Genomic DNA, 20,776 nt, shown 5'->3' on the forward strand with positions numbered 1-20,776 from the left:
TGGAGAGTGCACGGATGGGGCTCCACTTCATCCCTTTTTATTTATTGGAACTTTTCATTTTTTCACTTTTTAAATATAGAGATCTATAGGTCATTTTGAATAATGGATGCTAATTTGTAAACAACTTATATGAAATGAATTCATAATCATCATGGTGTTTTAATATAATAATGTAAAGTCATATAGAGAGTCTTATACATGCATATCCTTGTTTGTTATCTTATTGAACTACAATGTCACGGTGACAATGAAGATATTTTCTTTCATAGAGATGCCTTTCATCATCACCTCCAAATAATATGTAGCATTTTCTCACTAATTAATCATCATTTTAAATATGTACCATTCTCCTAAAATTTATAATAAACTTGGATCGATAATTGGCTGATTTTTCTGTAAGTGTTTTCAATTAAGAATCTAAAGCAATTAAATACAAGTAACTACAATTAATATCATAATCATATATATATATATATATATATATATATAATTGGTTCTATGGAAACGATCAGTAAAACTTACTTGAAGAATTCATCATTCCAAGTTAGAGTCAACCTTCTCCTCTCTACAATCTCGTGTTCAGTTTTTAATAGGACAAACTTCTCAATATGAACGATAGATCATGAAAGGAGAGACCAAAACATATATATCTACAACAGTTGAAAATTTCCTCCTATTAAGGAAATTGTCATCCACGATGTGATTGGTTTAAAACTACTCATTCAGATTTCTATTCCCACTAAAATTCCTAATACATGTATAATTCTATTTCTTATTTAATATAAGACAAATATGATGTGCAAACACACTCACGTGAGGCAATCTTACATTTTCTTCATGAAATCTTTTCTAAAATTTACAAAGATAAAAAAATATTAACTCTTTCTTTATAAGCTTGATTTACATTGCCTATTCTATAAGAACTTAAAATTTTTAGACCAGTAGTTGTCTGTCCAACATCGTTTCATATCTTCTTTGCACGAGATTAAATACTAATTCTTCACTTTGATTTAATACTAATTCTTCACTTTCGTTTTTGGTTTACAGATTTCGGAGTGAAGTTGCACCTATATGTTTGTTTGTCTCTCCATGTACTAGATGCACATTGTAGCTCCCGACCAGCTTATAGTTTTGGAGTTGATCAGTTATTGTCTATATGATTAAGGCAAAAATTAATTGATCTAGTTCAGAAAGAACAAGCTAAGCACCTTACTCTAAAAGTATTCAAAAACAGACAACAACAATGGCAATGAATGTATCCATACAAGTTAAAGGTGGCTTCGGCTGCGACCACAGTACATTTGTCAATGGACAAGAATCAGGATAGCTAAAGGTACACAAAGTTCTACTGTAAATCACGAGTTTCAGGAAGTGTTTTCCAGGTGGAGACATAAACTGCGGGGTCGGGGTGGGTCATCCTCATCGAACCAGGATTCTCTCCTGAGCATTTCCCTAGGGATCCTAGGGATCCTGCAATCATGTCAGTTCATCGTGTATCGTACGGTCAGAAATCATTTAAAATTTAAATTTTAAAATTCAAATATGAATAGTACCTAACGAAAACTGACCGTACGATATAAAATGAACGGACAAGATTGCGGGATCCCTAGGACCCCTAGGGAAATGCTCAGGAGAGAATCCTGGTTCATCCTCATCGATGCATGGGGACCACTTAATACAACAACATACCATTTATATATTTTGCTCCCATATCTAGTCACTTTTGTGTTGTAGGCTGAAGTTTTTTTGTTATTCGACAGACACTTAAAGAGATTCTAAAATTTTATTTTATTTAGGGTTTTAAAAAGCGATCAATGTGTGTAGGAATATTTGATCAATTGTCCATGATTATTAACGGATCAGTTATCAGCACGTACTCCCAATCCGACATATCACCACTCATGTATAGGTTAAAGGTTGCCCTTTTTAGAAATAGAGTCTACCGAGGATTCTCGTTGTAATTTATTTTCAGTGTAAAAATAGATTTATTTTGTTTGTTCATATTGGCCTACAAGAAGCAAATATAAAAATAAAAAATACATATATAAAAAAGGAGAAAATGGAATCAACATACGTACCGTATGAATTGGTGTTTACAGACTTTAAAGCCATTCTTTTGCATGCCTTGCTTTGCCTAGAGCAGAAGGTCAGGTCCTTATTCCTCAATACTAGTTTTGATAAAGGCATATGCATCAATGCATGCACAATGGCCACCAACTGCATCATATATCCACTCGTCTGTCGCTATGGAAGCGATAAGGGCCACCATTACCAACTGCAATGCATGCCCTCTCTTTCTCTTTTTTCTACCTGTTTATGGGAGCAGGGTGGTTTTTGATAAGACGTTACAGGGACATTTAGCCAGCCCTCTGGCTGGAGATTTAATTAAGCATATTATATATCTTTACTTAATCTTTGTTTACACCAACTTTTTGGTGTTACTTTTTGTTGAATTAGTTCTTTGTTGTAAAGCAAACCCTACCACTAATTTCACCAATTGGGGCGGTGCCATTTTGCCATGTTTCTCAAGTCTTTTTAAAACCCCATTGAAAAATGGTTCTTTTAGCTCATAATACGATGCACCATTGGTGGATTACATATTTAAGTTAATTAAAGTAGTCTGAGATGACACACACGTGTCAAATCCTCAGCGTGACACAACACGTGGCATGAATTTGTTCGATTCCAACTTCCACGTTAATTAGGAGAGGCAGGGGACAATGATGGTTTTGATTGATATATTTGTTGCAGCTCCCACGTTAAACCAGCAAAAATATTTGTTGCGAAAAGAACTAATAACTATTTTCAAAGGGAATTGTTATTGACACTTCAAAAATCTTATTCTACATTTCAAACTTTTTATATTTGAAAAAAAAATATTATTGTAAGGAATGTATAATGAGATTTTTAGAGTGCTAATAACACTTCCATTTTTAAAAGGTTTAAAAGATAGATATCGAGTGTTCATTTTATTGAGGAACACGTGCATGCTTGTTGAAGATAATACTAGTTTAAGGAAAGCACAAAACTTAATCCTTCCGTTTTGTACAGTGATCAATATTGTATGTAATGACGGTGAAAACTTGTTCAGCTGATGTGGCAATCTAGATGATGAGGATAAGAAGACCTAAATTTTATATTTGAGAAAAATAATGTAAACTTCGGATGAAAAGTATGAAAGTTAGAAAACCTAAAATTTTGATCATTTGACAGTTTAAAAGAGAAATCTAGTTGCATAGGATTCAGGATGACTGGATGACCGGATGACTGTTTTATGTTGTATAACCTTAATTGCCTTGTTAGCCATGATCTCAGTGGCTCCATTTTTTATTTGTAAGTCAAAACTAGTCTAATGGATCTAGCTAGGCTTACTTTGAATCTTCAAATTAGCTAAACACGCAACCAGGCCTACCTTAATTAATCATTTTCAAGTTTAAACTTGTCACTATATTAAGGCATGATATTATTGTCCATGTAGAGGTAATCGTTTCATGACCAAGAAACCCTAGAACTTGCTTATGCATCTGGAAGCCAAGTTTCAAACAGCCATTTACGTACCTCTCTTTATCTTTAGTCGTCAAATTAAATAAATCAAACAAAAATAATGAAAAAAAAAAATTAAACATAAGCATGTAGGAGGAGAAGAAAGTGTGTATGTCTATCATTTCCCTATTCATTCCCTTCACTACGTCAGAAATCACTTGGCTCACACCATCCCGATGTTACAAGGATTAACTTTAGAGAAAGTTGACTTTGGGCAAAACACTAAAAGTTAAAAGTAGGATCCGCACCTTTCGAAGCTACAAATATTATATTTAACTCTAAAATTGATTTGCCATTTAGTACTACGTACAGTTTAGTAGTTTTCCACTTGTATGTGAGATGTTTTAGGTTAAATTATCGCCAAAGGTGAATTTGAACCACATTATTACTAACATATTGTGAGGCTAATCTCACATCTTCCCTTTAGTGTAGATAATATCATTTGTTAAAAAAAAAAACTCTAAAATTGATTTAATCCCTTTGTAATGCATGAGAGTTAAAAATTTAAATTTGACTCTGTAAGCATTAAAGATATTACAACCTGCACCGCCACAATTGAAGTCACATTGTGGATGCAAATTTCGTACACGGTTGATTTGACGAAATTCCACCTACAAGAGAACAAACATCATTAGGCTAATAAACAAATACCCTGAAAAAAAGTGGAGGGTGTCCACCAAAGGACCCCTAGTGCCTAAATCAGAAAAATAGCAGAGAGAACAATAGAACTTGAGAGAGTTCTGAGTAGTTAGTGACAATTATGGTTTCCATTATTTGACCTGGCTATAAGCCAAAAAAACAAAAAAAAAACAAAAAAACAAAAAAAAAACCCTAGCAGACAGTTGGGAGGAGAGGTTGCAAAGCATATGTATTAGGTAGCCCTTGATGATGCAGGCGTAGTCCTATCAGCTAGCAATTTCGAAGGTCCATGTTGGTAAGAGCACATATGCACCTAACATCTCAGGGGGATCGCTGAGAGTCGGTGCCCTGCTACCATTAGACCGGTATGGCTTGATGGCAAGACATATTATGGGCGTCCCCAGAAGCCCATAATATATGTCATAGGAGGCTCAGAAATCCATGACCCATACCATGGACTGCCTAAAAAGCTCATGACTCATTACTAGTATAAAAGCTCATTACCTAGGGCAGACTACGTCTTATTCCTTTTAGGTAATTTTGTGCACTCTACTCATGACGTCGAGGGTAAAACTATCATATTAAGCGTATTATTTACGTTTCCTTCAATTGGATGTGGTTAATTTATATCTCCACGCATGTAACTCTAACTTTTACCTTGTAGATTGGAGATAGCCATAGAAATAATGTAAAGAATTGTATGTCAATTTTTAGGCTTCAAAATGCAGCATCACCCAAAATTTTAAAATAGATTTTTTGGCATCTTCTTATTCGTTATATAAGGGGTTCAACTTTAATGCGGCCAAAGTGAGATAACCAAAATATGAAAAATAATGAAATTCTAATAGATCCTACAAATGACTATGTATTAATTATTTGGAGCATTACTTCCTTTTTTTTTTTCTTTTTTTTTAGAAAAACGATATTTTCTATGCTAAGTAAGAGGAGGTGGATTTAGCCTCATAATGAACTAACAATAAGGTAGAAGAGGATGAATTTAGCCTCACAATGGGCTAACAATAAGGTGATTCAAATTTGTTTTTGGCGATAATCGAATCTAAAACTTCTCAATACAAATGAAGAGGAGTACCACTAAATTATTGTACTAAATGGCATTGGGAGCATTATTTAAGAAAAAAATCCCGAAATAAGAGTAATTTTTGTACATTAATTGAAAACTTATTTCTTGCTATAGCTGTTAGCTCTCGAAAAATATTATCACGCTGTTAGCTCTCGAAAAATATTATCACGCATTATTTTCGCATGACAAATTAGTCATTTATGTCTTTGGAATCCTATCTAGTTATAAAGAAAAGAAAAGAAATAAAATAAATTAAAGATAAGATTTGTCAGAAGTGGGATTTGAACCCACGCCCTCGTTAAAGGACCAGAACTTGAGTCTGGCGCCTTAGACCACTCGGCCATCCTGACTATTCTATGTTTATGTAATCAGACCATATCCCATATAAAATCTCAGATGGACATAAATTCTGCTTTCCGTTTGTATACTATCAGGTACTTGTATCTCCATTCCACTTAGCACAAGAATTTCAATCGTTAAATTTCTTCTCGAAAAGATTTGGCTTTTCGCGGAATCCCGCGCAATCAATCTTTGCTTCATAGTTTTATTTAACTTTGATAACGTGCGCTCAAATCTCGTGCATTCAATGAATTGAAACGCTTGCAACAAAACATCCACATATTTATGAGATTGATTTTCGTTGAAGACCAAGTCTTCCACCTAATCAAAGATCAAAGCATGAAATATTCTTGGAGATTGATCAGTATCTAAATATACCTACTTTCAGGCCCAGTGCAAGCAGAGCGACTGTCGAGGGCCTAAAATAATTGGGGGCACCAAAAGTATTAGGGTGGTACATTTATATATGTTTTCATAAGAGTATAAATTTATAATATTTGGTTCAATAACAAAGAAATTTAACTAGAGATGGTGGTTTTGTTGCTTGAAATTAATAAGGAGGTCTTGGGTTCAAATCACCATGTGTGCTTATTTACTTTTCAATTTTTACGAATTTTTGTTTAGTTGTTAATTTATTTGCTATGTGGGTTGTTATTTTTAAAACATTTGTTCCAATTCAAGTCTAATTTTCAACAAACAGTAATGGGTTGACCAAATTTTTAGACCAAATTTGCAAATCATATAATGTGTCATCAAAAAGTTTAATTTAGTACCCATTTATTACTTATACATATCAATTAAAGACTCAAAAGCATCACTATTTTTTTAGTCCCATATTGACAAGGTTTGTAAATAAGAAAAAACATCTCACGATTCATACAAAAACACTTTAAAAGTTTAAATGGAAAACAAAACTCATATTTATCTACTTGTAAACCCGGAGTTTTTTTGTTTCCTTCGCACGATACAAAATAAATTAGTTTTTCGGTGTTTCTAAATGATTAAGTTTGAAGTGTTTTTCTAAGTATAATTTTATTGATGCCTTACATGTGAAAACAAATAATTTTCTTATATTAAATGATGGCACATTTTGTGGTGTCTCCCTGGGCCTCAAAAATCTCTAGACCGGCCCTGCTTTGGAAAGAGAGTTGTACATAAGATGATGCAAGTCGTGGGAATGGTTTAATCACTTGAGTTCCAAACCCGCTGCTAATCTCTTTTATTTATATACCTACTTTAGTCTTCATATTTTTTTAATGCAATTTACTCCCCACTATTTCATATAACATTTTAATAAAATTGAACATGGTTGTTAGCTACCGAATATAGGTAGAACACTTTTAAAGACTTTACCAAGTTTACGAGGGTATCATCCACCAAAACCTAAAAAATTCAAGTTTAATTAGGTGTCCGAGGAACGGTGCATGTAATTTTTTTTTCCTTTTTTTTTTTAAGTTCGTATAGCTATTCAACTTTTAGGATTGATTCCAAATTGATCTTAACTTTAATTTTAAAATATTTCAAATAATTACTTAACATTTTGAAAGCAGACATTTGTTAAGTTCACTAGCGTTAAGTGATGACATGGACAATTATTAAATCCAGTTTTTACCCTCAAGGCATTTATGGTGTTTTCAATCTCCAAATCGACGCATTTTAGATAAGCAAATTTATGTCCTAACTTGACTAAAAGAAGGAGTCTATTTGGGAAATTAGAGCTCCAAAGATGACGATTAGTTAAGAGCAACTTTAGTATTGGTCCACCTCATCATTTAGTGCTAGAAACATTACTTAATGTTGGTAAAGTCATCACTTAACACCGGTGACCTAACAAATGTCTAATTTGTAAAACATTACGTAGTTATTTGAAATATTTTAAAAGGTTAAGACTAATTTGAAATCACTCAAAATAAAATTTCATGTTACATTTAAAATAAAGAAAAAGACAGAATAAAATAATTATGAGCTTGTAAGTTGCAACATAACACAACCTGTAATAGTAACCCAATAGGGATGTAGGGTAATCTAGGAAATATGGATACATGGTATACTAGTACCACCCATTATAAAGACAATTATTTGCCACAAATGCATGGTGTTCATAGAGTAGTACTAGGAGGGCTAGCTAGAGATATGTAGATATTATATATCAATTGGATCACAAAAAGAAGATAAGGAAAGCTGATGAGAGGAGAAGTGGGCTTCAAGCACCACGTCCAGGAAATTTGAATATGCAAAAGCTAAAAGAGTAAATATAAAAATAAATATACATATATATATATATATATATATATATTTAAGTATCAACTGGTGGCTTCGCCACAATAGTGGAGTGAAAGATTCATAAAGGCATTTCAATCTCTTCCTTACCACCATCGTGTGATGCACTAGCACCAGGAATCGAATCTATAACATGTGTGGAATATGAGCATGAAATTCATTCCCGACCACTGAACTACCCCTAGTGGTTTACATGTATAATTTGGGAAATCATTTATATAACACTTAGGTAACATTTATATAAATATAATTAGTGTTTCAGTCTGCACTATAATAAGACGTCTATGATGTAATTATCAACATGGGTAAAGTAATGCAATCACGTCTAAGAATAATAACTTATCTTCACAGTGTCATTGGATGGAGGCAGATTCTCCGCCCTTCCACTTCTCATGTCCTCCTGTTTTATCGGTGAAGCCACATCAACATTTTATATTTTTTTTTTATAAAGATAATAAAATAAAAAGGAATAGTAATATAAAATGTTGACGTGGCTTAACCGTGACCACACAAATAGGAGGGTACAGGAGGGCACGGGAAGTGGGAGGGCAGAGAATCTACCTCTGTCATTGGACATCTACAACGTAACTACCAACCATTTTTTTAATACATTCTATATTATCTACACTAATTAAGGGGTGTGGGAATAGGTTAAACTTCACAATAGGCTAACCATAATAATTTGTTTCAAATGCACATTTGGCTAGAATCTAACTTAAAACCTCTCACTTACAAGAAAAGAATAATAACACTATAACATAGTACTAAGTGACAACATGTAATCATAACTACCAACCATGTTATAGTAATAACTACATCATTTGTATTTCTAATTAGGGACACTTTGGATGCGGTCCCTATCTATCAATATTCTTTGATTGAAACCTTGTTAGTTTTTAGTTTTTGATTGAGGTCCCTGGTATTAATGTAATAATGTAAGTTACTATATTTTTTAATTAAAAATTAAAAATTGAAAATTTTAATTGTTTATATTAATGAGATTTTAAATAAAACTCATAATTTATGGGATTAAAAATAATAAAATATAAATTATTCTCTCTATTATATTGTGTGTGTGTGTGTGTGTGTATACATATATGTATGGGTACATTAACCAAAATTAACAAAAAAAGTTATTGTACCAAAACATGGATACATTCTCAAATCAACGAAAAAGAATGTACCCATATAAGTTTAAACATGGATTAAAAAATTTGAATGGTTTTTATATTAAAAAGGGGTACATTTTACATATAACAAATTGATATATTTGAGAATGGGTACATTTAAGATTAAAAAAAATTGAAAAATTATATGAATGGGTACATTTAAGATTAAAAAATTGAGAATCTTTTTATATATTAAAAAAAACTAATAGGTACAAACTTAATTTAATTTAATTTTTTATTATTTTGGACATGTTTGAATTGAAAATTAATTAGAAGTTTAATAGAGGTGTGAGTATTAAACCCTAAATTAATTACTAATTTTTATATTAAAAAAATTATATAATAAACATGTAAATTCATTATCACATTAATGCTAGGGACTTGAATCAAAATTTAAGAACTAATAAGGTGTTAGTCAATGAACAATAAAAACTAGGGACCGGATACTAATTTTTCCTTCTAATTATAACCATAACTATAATCATATTATACTGTAAACGTAAGATATTATATTTAGATGCGATTGCATTATATACATTGCCAACGTTAAATTAAATGATAACAATACTCTCTTTTTTTAATTAAAAGGTACTGTAGAATTTTCCTTTAAATACATCGCTACTTAAAATTGTCATCAAATGGTGGCGATGAAGGAGAGTTGCTCAAAAGAGATGACTAGTGGATGTTTTGCTCTTGGTGCTTGCTATGAAACTAATTTTGTTGTTAACCATTTAGCTCGTTTTGCTTGGCATCGTATGGTTCGAAGAATCTCATGATTTTATCCAAATTTTTTTGTTTTAATCCAATTCCAATTAATCAAATTAAAAATCAACTATTTTGTAAATAATAATAATAATAATAATAATTGTTTGTAGTTTGTACCATACTTCACCAATTCTGTAACTACCGAGCACTAGTCAATTTTATACATTCAGAGACCCACTGAAGGATTCATGTTAAGGAACCTTTGCCGAAGCATAAGAGTTTCTCTCCAACTAGAAGACAAATCACAATGCGACACATGTCAACATTAGAATAAAGCTCTTAGAGTCCCATATCGACTGCGAACGAAAGCATGTGACTCTCCTCAACTATAAAAGGAAATCATTCTCCTAAAATTATTCCCAAATGCCGTTATTGTACTTCATTCATTATTAAAACTCACTAATGATGATTATGCTTAAACCTCTCTATCATGTACACTTTACATTATTAATGAGTGCTCCTCTACCCTTGTGGATGTAGCCTAACTTAGGGTGAACCACCATCTTATGGTTGCTTTCTTATCTCTATACCTCTACATATTTACCTACACTTAATGATATTTCCCTATCTCTACCCTAGATAGCCCCGCATACTCTTGGTCACAAGTGTGCGAAGCAAAATCATATTATATGGTTCATCTGAACCTTCACAATTACAAAACCTAGATAGGCCGCATACTCTTGCTCACAAGTCTGCGAAGCAAAATCATATTATATGGTTCATTCGAGCCTTTAAGAACTACAACATGTAGATAGAACTACAACATGTAGATAGCCTCACACTCTTGCTCATAACTGTGTGAAGCAAAATTAACTTATGAGGTCCTATGTTAGCTTCCACCACCTTGGCATGAAATCAAGCTAGGTAAGTGCAAAGCTTCATACACTCATGAAGGGGGGAAGCTACAAGTGTGAAGCTTCACACACCCATGTAGGGGGAGCTACAAGTGCAAAGCTCCACATATATATGAAGGGTGGAAGCTTCGCATACCTATGCAAGTGTGAAGCTTTGCATACCTTTTCTTATTACTAAACTCAATAAAACCTAGCACACTTTTGCTCAAGAGTGTGCAAATCAAAATCCATCTATGCGGTCCCTCCCACATTTTTTTGTTCCTAGTCCTAAAAAAATGGAAATGTTACAAAAAAAAAAAAAAAAAAGCAAAGAAAAGGAAAGGGTGGGACTTTGGTCCCTCGGCAACTCGACAAAAATCAAGCCACCTCCTTTGGCTATCCTTCTCGCTTGGAGACTTGGGAGACACCCACTATATGCTATTACACTTGGGCACTCGAAACCGTCGTGATTACTCACTTACTTGGGTTTTGCAAGTACCCAACTAAGAAGCTTACCTTACTCGGGAACTTGAGGAGCACTGTTTGTACTATATTTCATCAATCCTACAAATACCGAGCACCAATCAACTTTATACCTTCAAGGACCCACTCAAGGATACATGTTCAGGAACCCTTGCGGAAGCATAAGAGTTTCTCTCCAATAGGAGGCCAATCATAACGCGAGACATGTCAACATCATAATAAAGCTTTTTAGAGTTCCACATTGACCGAGGAAAAAAGCGTGCGACTCTCTTCCACTATAATAGGAGATCATTTTCTACAATTAATCTTTAATGCCATTATTATAATGAATTCATTATTAGAACTCACTAATGATGGTTATGCTTAAACCTCTTTATCATGTACACTCGACATTATTAATGAGAACTCTTCTACTCTCGTGGACGTAGCCTAACTTAGGGTGAACCACATACATTTTGTGTCTGCTTCCCTATCTCTATCTTTCTACATATTTACCTATACTTAATGACCGGAGCAACCTTGTGAAGGTCACGCGTGGACAGTTTACATTGTTCCAAAGTCTACCTGATTTTGTACATCAACAGTAGTAGTAATGATGATGATGATGATGATGATGATGATGATGATAATAAAATAAAAAAAAAATAATAATAAAAATAATTAAATGCCGAAATGACCTTTCCTTATATTGTTTATATGATAAAATATAATAATAATGATGATAATAAAATATAAAAAATAATAATAAAAATAATTAAATGCCGAAATGACCTTTCCTTATATTGTTTATATGTTAAAATATAATAATAATAATAATAATAATAATAATAATAATAATAAATAAATAAATAAATAATAATAATAATAATAATAATCAAATGCCGAAATGACCTTTCCTTATATTGTTTAGATGTAGAGTAAAAAATAATTTAGAAAATTATGGAGTTGGCACATGAACTTTTACCTACAAGAGATTAAAATGCCCTCATTAAACCGGCAAGGCCCTTATCCGTTCCACACAGTTTAACAACCAAAAAGACCTGAGCTGCTGACTACAACTTCTCCAAGCTTTTTTGCACATGGCAAGGAGATAATGACACATCTTGACCCGAAATGTCCACTAGGACTCCGAATCGAGCTGTGCTGGCCGACACCTAGAAGGTGACGAAGCCATAAAGTGTGATAATGAATAATTTAAAACCTAAAAGTCCCTTAAGTACACGAGTGTGCTGTGAGCAGATCTGAACCCATTTCACGCGTGATACAGAGCATAGGTATAGTGCAGTAAGGTGAGACAATGATCATACCATCACAAGAAAACATATGTACCGAAAAGTGCCACGAATCTTCGTCGATACGGAACTCTACTGCTAGAACCTGGAGGGCTACAAAAATAGAAAATGTGAGTGAGTGAAAAAAAACTTTTCAAACCAATTCCAACTACCAAAGGTATTAGCCTTTCACCGTAATACCAGTATAATTTCCCGAAAATAATAGGCATGACTATAAATCAATACCATAACCAAAATAATAGTCTCACAATTATACCGTGTCAAATATCTCAATAAGAATAAGTACTCAGGTGAAATAAATCAATATGAAATGGCATATTAGCCGGATCCACCTATAGTGGCATGTACGGCTGAATTAACAACTCATTAAGATGCTAGCCAGAGTCACCTCACGTGACCTGTACGACTTATCCATTTATCATCACATATGCTAGCTCATCACATATTTCATCATATATGATAGCTCATCACATATCTCATTGTATATCTGCTAGCTCATCACATATTTCATCATATATGTTAGCTCATCATGTATCTCATTATATATGCTAGCTCATCACATATGTCATTATATATGCTAGCTCATCACATATTTCATCATATATGCTAGTTCATCACATATCTCATTATATATGTTAGCTCATCACACATCTAATCATATATGCTAGCTCGTCACATATCTCATCATATATGCTAGCTCATCACATATTTCATCACATATGCTAGCTCATAAGTCAAAGTCACCTCTAGTGACCTGTACGACTTATCCATAGCTCAATAAGTATACATGCACACGAGTCGGAACCACCTAAAGTGGTATGTACGACAGGACTGGGTGTAAATAAATACACTCAAGTACTACGATCACGTGAAGACTGTGCGAATAATCGTGGGTCACCTACGAGTCGGAACCACCTAAAGTGGTATGTACAACAGGATTGTGCACCTACCTTGGATCCAAGGTGAGCGTAAGGTGCCGGAGGTGAACATCACATGAAGGACTATGCCCTGGCCATGGGCGGGAGCACTAACACCGGGGTGCAAATTTATAAGCTCTCAATGCATCTCAACATAACATGTACGATTCATGGGCAACCCGTACGACAATGCCGGAGTTGCTTAAAACATTATATAGTCATGCCATAACTCCATCATTTCAACCAATACCATAAACTCACCTGAACTTACCTGGGTGTCCTGTGTTCACCTTTGCACTTCAATCATTCACAATAATTATGTGCAGGTAATATACATATAGATAAATCATGATGCAATCTAATACTCAACCATGTTATAGCATTTTCAATTTTATATATATATATATATATATATATAATGGCATCAAAATGCATAAGCTGTAACGCCCTACTCCCGAACTATTTATTTTCAGGAATAATTATCGGTGATAAGCCCAACTAAACACTAGTTTAATTAACTATCATTAATTACGCTTCCGTACTTCCAATTTCTTGATTCTTTACTTATTGATTTATGACTAACATTTAACCACTAATTTATAAGGTTAAATCTCACATTTTCCACCAATGTCCCTCACATTACTCAATCCCCTAAACAAGGCTATTGTCTCAATTATTTAGTCTCATTTATTGTATGGCTGCATCTAACATCTTATTAGACTGCCTACGTACCCTAAATAAAGATCAAGCCATTCGTAGTTCACAATAATTACTTCAAAGCATTCACAGTAATCGTAAGCCATAATCAATTTATAAACATTTATGAAATTATCAATCATATATATATATATAATATATACGATGAAAAGGAAAAGAACCACTCACCTGGAGTTCACGCTACAACTCCCTAGCACACACATAAAGGCGTTACGAACGATCGGTGCCTGGGACAATTATCAAATCACATATCAGAATTCTTATTGATAGAATACATAATTTACATAAAACACACCCCTAAGATTCGATCCGGAAGATCCACATTACGGATTTCCGATCTGTTACTTCCAAAGATCCACGTTATGCTTCTAGAATAACATCCTCAAATTTCATTACGATCCAACTGTCAGATCTCCGCCAATTGCCAAAAACCAAGTGGCGGTCAACATTTTATTTTATGAACTTACAAATCCAATTCGGGAAGATCCCTACATTAGATTCCTGATCCGCAAGTTTCTATGGTCCTTAAATATTATGCACTATAATAAATTAAAGTTTGGTGACGATCCAACTGTCGAATCGTCGATTCACATTTTACCAAGTAGCGTATCGTAAGGGATTTAGGTTCAAACGATCAACCTATGTTATACAATTACCAAAACTAACTTAAGGCATCTAATTTAACCTAAGAGTAGCATCGACGGTCCCTTGGCCACGCACCACCGCACGCGCCACCGTGGGTGGCGGTCGGCCTCCCCAACTCGCTGGAAAATTTAACTATTTCCAAAAATTACCAAATTTTGCAGGAATGTACAACTCAAGGAGATGTACATTTTTCATACTTGGGCTGAAGCCTGGTTCGACCGGGAAGTGGCCAAAAAATCCCACGAAAGAGTCGGTTAGCCCAAGTCTTTCGAGCATCGCCGCTCCTTCATCGAAGGTCCGATGACCATGATTTTTGTCGGGTTTTACTCTTGCAAGGAAGAGCTACCAAGCCCAGGTGGTGCACCACTGTGCTTGCTGCCAAAATTAAAGGTAATGGTTCTAGGGTTTCGGCGAACCCGTGAGGTTCTCGAGCTTCCTTCGTTATTCCTAGTAACCCATAGGTGGAATTAAGGGGAGGGTTTGATTGGGTTCAAAGAGATAAGCATTTTGACACTAGCCCCGTCATCAACGGTGGCCGGATTAGGGAGTTAAGGCCAGGTCGGGTCGACGGGTCAAAGGGATCTGAGTGTGGTCGGTTCCCCTTTCTCCTCCTTTCCCTCCTTTCTCTTCTCTCTGGTTGGTCAATCTTCTCTCTTCCTCTCCTCTGATTGGGCAGCAACCCTTCTTTCTGCTCTCTCCCGCTCCCCACTTCTTCTTTCTCTTATTCTTCCCTCAATTCTTACCAAAGTTAATCCTCAAATAATATAATAGAACTTATAAAAATATATACAATAATAATTGCTACTATCATTACTACAAAACCGCTTCTGCTTACGCTTACGCGCCCATATTGTCGAGTATTTCAAGAATACGCTAATGGAATATTTCGTATGTCTCACTATATGTTGGTCAACGAAAGTCAATACCCTCATCTCTAGGGTATTCTCGTGAATTCACATTTTAAAATTTATAAAATCGTAAAATTTGGGATGGGTTGTCACAGATAAGGCAAGGTAATTAAATGTATAATTAATAACTAATTCATACCTTGAGGCTTTCTTCATTGAAGGCATATTCTTTTATTCAAGGAAGCACAATTACATCCAATTGAGACTTTTCTAAGTATAATTCTTAAATACTATTATTGATTTAATAATACCCTAAGGATTATTTTCTAGCATCTTAAAGATACTTTTCTACTACATTTAACAAGATGACACACATTAGCCAACTAGATGTTGACCCATGGCATGACAATCCTTACACATGTGACTGACTATCTCCCAATAAATACCACATTCTATACACTTCTCAAGTAAGTTGAAGTTACTATGCACAACTTAACCCTAAATCTCTCTTTTAAGAAAAACTAACTTAGGCATCGAAGATTCAGTAGCCAAACTCCCTCTCGCACTCTTTGGGCATGTGGGTTTGATCATCGATTTAAGGTGTTTAATTATTTTGCACATATAATTTTGTCAAAACTGAGACAACAAATTTTTACTACCACAAAAGACATTATATATTTACAAGACATGAATTAAATATGGAAGACAAATTGGAATTTTATTCATGAGAAAAATGGGGGGAAGTAGCTAGGCAGGGTTATGATGGGTTGTGTGGAGTGGGAAACTAGTAATGCAGAGCTGCTCCAATTGCTATCATCTGAGAAGTAGACAGAGGCAATAATAGCTGGATTTTGTTTCTTCAATTAGAATCTAGGGCCCTTCACACTCCATTCAATGCCCCCTCTTGTGTAGGAGAATTTTTTTTAATGTCTTGGGAAAACGATCGGTTCTTCAAAGTATAACAATACAATTGGTTTGGAAATTTGAAAAATAAATAAAAACTCAACTAAGAATATTATGATATTTGATGTACCAAATTATATTCTCAGAACTTTGAAAAATGTCTCCTTCTATAGATACTTCTCTACTGTCAATTATTGTCATCATTTTACTTTCTCTCTTGATCTTTCTATATCTCTCTCTCTCAAGTAGTTATATAGATATGTATATGTATTTTTGTTTTTTGTGCAAACTTCTATGTTTTCAAATTTGATTTTTGTTTACTTTTCAACTTGGTATAATTGCTTCATGATGCTAGCAAAGTGTGCTGAGCTGAAGCCTAGAAGGACAGCCACTTATTATATATAGATATAGATAATTTCAAATTGAAACCCTTTCAGATAAAAAAAAATATCAACAAAAGAAACTCCTCATGAGCACATAAAATAATATCAAACAAACCAGATGCTTGCATGTGAGAAAGATTTTTGCATGCTTGAAAATGATTCCAAGCACTATAACAAGAGAAAAAAGAATTAGCAGACCAGATTACAAGTCTCTTAAATAGTGAACTGAGCAATTTCGCATGCTTGTAAACTACTTTGATCCCCAAAGACATTCAAACGAGGCTGCAAAAGTCGTTCTAGCCAATTGCGTTAACTCACATTATGCATGTGTTGTTTTACATTTTTTTTTTTAGACAAGCGATATTTTATGTATGAACTGATGAATTTAAACTTAGGTGTTAATTAGTTAATGTATATATATTTTAGAAAGTGTTACTTATATTTATGATCCAAACAATGCATGTTCCATTAAATTAGGTCTTTGAACAAAAATAATGTGTAAAAGGTTAGTATCTGCAAAGAAATTGTATGTAATAATGTGTAATTTCCCTTTTAGAACAGCAAGGTTTTTGCCTAATTTGGAATATAGACCAAGAAGAAGAGTAGGCATAGATCTTTATCACGGCTCAAAAGCAACCGACAATTAAACCCTTCTCTCTCTCTCTCTCTCAACACACGTATCCAACACATGAAAAACTGATTAATAATTAAAATACAATGTTTGATTAATACAACTAGGAAAAGCAAAATACCAAAAAAAAGTAGACTAATTATATATATAAAGAGAGAAAATATAAAAGAAGATTCTTATACAGTAGCTCAGATATGATGTGGGGGGCTTTGCGAATCACATACAGTTCCTCAAAAGGGGAAATAAAAAATGGGGAAGCAAACTAGCTAGGGTGAAACTAACTTAATTAGCTGTGATGATAATATATATTTAGTTAATGCACATTGCTAGTGTCAACTTTTTGTAGCAGCTGATGATATGATATATATGATGATCATACAATAAGTGGGTCCGTTTCCAGCGCTTCTGATGATTTGACAACCTCATCATCTTCCAAGTTGGGATCCTTATGATCAGAACTTGGTGGTGGTGGGGATGATATTGGTAATATCGAAGAAGTTGTAGAAGCTGCAGAAGCAGATGCAGAAGAAGCTTGGGTGAGATCCTTTGATCTTTTGACCTGAAGATTCCAATCTGTTGTGCAAACGACATAGAACATGAGCAAAGCACAAGAGCCTTGAGCTGCAAGCAATCCAAGCCACAGCCCTGCAAACCCCATTTTCACCACGAACCCCATCAGCATCGCCACCGGCATTCCCACCAAGTAAAATGACCCCAAGTTTATGTTGGCTCCAACCGTAGGTCTCGCGCTTCCCCTCAAAACACCGCAGGCGGTGGTTTGCGGGCAGTTTCCGAGCTCACACAGCCCTGCTATCGGCAATGCAATCGCCGTGAGCTTGAGTATTTCCGCGTCATTAGTGAAGAATCTCCCCCATTGGTGCCTCATCAATGTTGTGAACAACATGGCTAAAAGGCCTAAAGCCACCGCGCAAACGAGCGAGACGATCATAGAAATGCGCGCTTTTGAGGGTCGCTTAGCGCCCAATAAGTTCCCAACTCTCGTGGAGACGCCGAGGCTGAGCGACGAAGGGAACACGTAGACAAGAGAGGTAGTCTGGATTAGTATTCCCATTGAAGCAATGGTGGCTTTTGGGTTGGCTAACAGTCCGCACAGCATTATCATGAACTCGTACCACCACCACTCGAGGCAAACGGAGATGCAGGTCGGGATAGAGAGCGCAAGCAAAGACGACCAGCCGCGGAGGCAATCAGCGCTGGGACAAACCCACGTGTCCTTGTAAACATTGGAGAAGTACGTGAAGGAAAAGAGTAGGATGAAGAGGTTGAGATTAGTCCAAACCATTGCTATGGCCACCCCGGAAATCCCCATTTGGAATTTGACAACGAGGAGGAAGTTTAGAGGGATGTGGAGGAGGACGGAGATGGCGGAGCAGTAGGTCACTGGCAATGTGATGTTTTGGGTGCGCAGATAAATTCTGAGGGGGTGGAGAAGGGAGAGAAAGAAGAGGTCAGGAATGGAGAAGAGGGTGAAAGTGTGGGCGACGGAGGAAATCTCTTCGTCCTGGCCGCACCAGAGGAGGACTCTCTTCATGTTGAGCCACATGAAGGAGATGGGTAGGGAGGTGGAGAGGAGGAGGAGGACGGTTCTCTGAAGGGTTAGGCCGAGGAGCTTCAACTGTTTGGCGCCGTACGCTTGCCCGCAGATGGGTTCCATTCCCATGGCGAGGCCGGAGATGACGGAGTAGCCTGTGATGTTGGCAAACCCAATTGAAAGGGAGCCTCCGGCGAGCTGAAGCTCACCAAGGTATCCCAGAAAAAGCATGGAGATCATGGCTCTTGAGTAGAGAAGTAGGCCTGTCATGGTTGATGGACCTGAGATCTTCCCTATGGCCTTGATTTCTTGAACAGCCTGAAAATGCAAAAAAAACAAAAAAAAAACAAAAATAAGAAAGATGCCAAGAATTAACACATGTTAATTAATTGTTTACTTCGAAAAGCCGTCCAAACATTATTAATTAATCAAAAACAAGAAGCATATAAACTTTTTTTTTATATTGTTGGTTTTGTTGTGTCATGATAATGATTGTTGGGGTTTTGTTGTTAAGTACCTCGGAGAGAGTAGGCCATCTATGGAGCTCTTGATCGTCATCGTCAACAAAAACATCAGAAGAGTGAAGGTCGTCCATGGTTTTGTTGGAGGTTTTGATTAAGAGGGTTTTGTTGGTCGAGAGAAATGAGGAAGGAGAAGAAGGCTTTGGGTTGCACATGATTGATTAGCTTAATTTGCTAAAGCTAAAGCTGATGATGTTTTGGATTAAGAAAACAACAATTTTAAAGAACAAAGTGTGGGAAGAAATAGAATTAGGAAGGACCCTGTTTTTTGTTGGGTCTTTTTGTTTTTGGTTGGAGGATTTTGAATGTGAGAAGGGAAGTAGGGTGAGGAGGGTTTTATATACACATGGAAGAAATTGGGTCCCACAATTTGCTTCATGCACGTGTCAATATATCCAAGAGGGAACCCTCATCGGGAAAGTGTCCTCCCGAAAATGCTTTGAAAGGATTCATTCAGCCAGAAAGATGAAAAGGGTAAAAGATAAAACCTAAAAGAAAATGGTTCATGGGGAGGTTGTGTGGGGGCCGACCTTCCATTCGTCCCTAATTTTTACCTCTCTCTCTGTCTCTAAATATTAGGTTAGTCACTTCATTTTGTGTTCATATGGTGGTATGAAAGTTTGAAAAGGTGTGGGTGGAGAAACTCAAAAAAAAAAAAAATTAAACAATTGAAAGCCCCGAAAGATTATTGGTCGATTTTAACCGCATAAGCAATATTCTATATTTGATTATCGGAAAATCGTAATTGTGGCCCAATTTTAGCACTTTGTCAGTAGTGGGATTAACTTGGTGTTGATGCGTTCATGGTTTAACCTTTTCTCTTAAGTAGATAATCTTTTTTAAACCCCTCCCCAAAGTCTATAGCCTGCATTCGGATCTGTTTTTCTATACCAAAAAAGTAAAACAAGTTTATCTTAAATTAGGATGCCATTGCCAAGTGGAATTGGTAGTAAAAAAGCATTTTAATTTGTGACTAGTGCTACATAGCATTTTAGTTAATTAATTTGTTGGTTGCTTGCTTGAGAAATGACAAGAGCCTATTAGTTTGTTATGTATTGTTGGTGTCTTTGAGAATATGGGCAACAACTGGAACTGCTAGCTAACTTGTGGGCAGCAAACATGTTTGCATATTTGAACTTTTTGGCCATGCATGTCTGCATCTTGGCACAAAACACGTTTAGCAACATTAACCAATCTCAGCAAAACTCTTTGCTGTCTCTTCAACCACTTGATTA

The 20,776-nt window shown here is 35.3% G+C and overlaps 1 protein-coding gene and 1 non-coding gene across 2 annotated transcripts; both read right to left on the bottom strand.

The window, feature by feature from the left end:
• Positions 1-5,529: 5,529 nt before the first annotated feature.
• TRNAL-CAA (transfer RNA leucine (anticodon CAA)) lies at positions 5,530-5,613 on the bottom strand. The gene has a single exon. It is a non-coding gene; the product is annotated as a tRNA-Leu (tRNA).
• An 11,973-nt stretch (positions 5,614-17,586) lies between these two features.
• Positions 17,587-19,850, bottom strand: LOC103402037 (protein DETOXIFICATION 48-like). The gene is made up of 2 exons (XM_008340788.4): positions 19,538-19,850; positions 17,587-19,338 (listed from the first exon to the last, which is right to left on the bottom strand). Exons 1-2 carry the CDS (start codon positions 19,694-19,696, stop codon positions 17,842-17,844), a joined length of 1,656 nt encoding a protein of 551 aa, XP_008339010.3. The 5' UTR covers positions 19,697-19,850; the 3' UTR covers positions 17,587-17,841.
• Between the last annotated feature and the right edge of the window lie 926 nt (positions 19,851-20,776).

Source organism: Malus domestica, chromosome 15 (assembly GCF_042453785.1).
Source record: "Malus domestica chromosome 15, GDT2T_hap1".
Taxonomy (NCBI): domain Eukaryota; kingdom Viridiplantae; phylum Streptophyta; class Magnoliopsida; order Rosales; family Rosaceae; genus Malus; species Malus domestica.

Coding starts and splice junctions, on each gene's coding strand:
- LOC103402037 (XM_008340788.4), bottom strand. CDS start 19,696: ATGTGCAACCCAAAGCCTTCTTCTCCTTCCTCATTTCTCTCGACCAAC. Junction 19,339..19,537: donor GATGGCCTACTCTCTCCGAG/GTACTTAACAAC, acceptor TTGCATTTTCAG/GCTGTTCAAGAAATCAAGGC.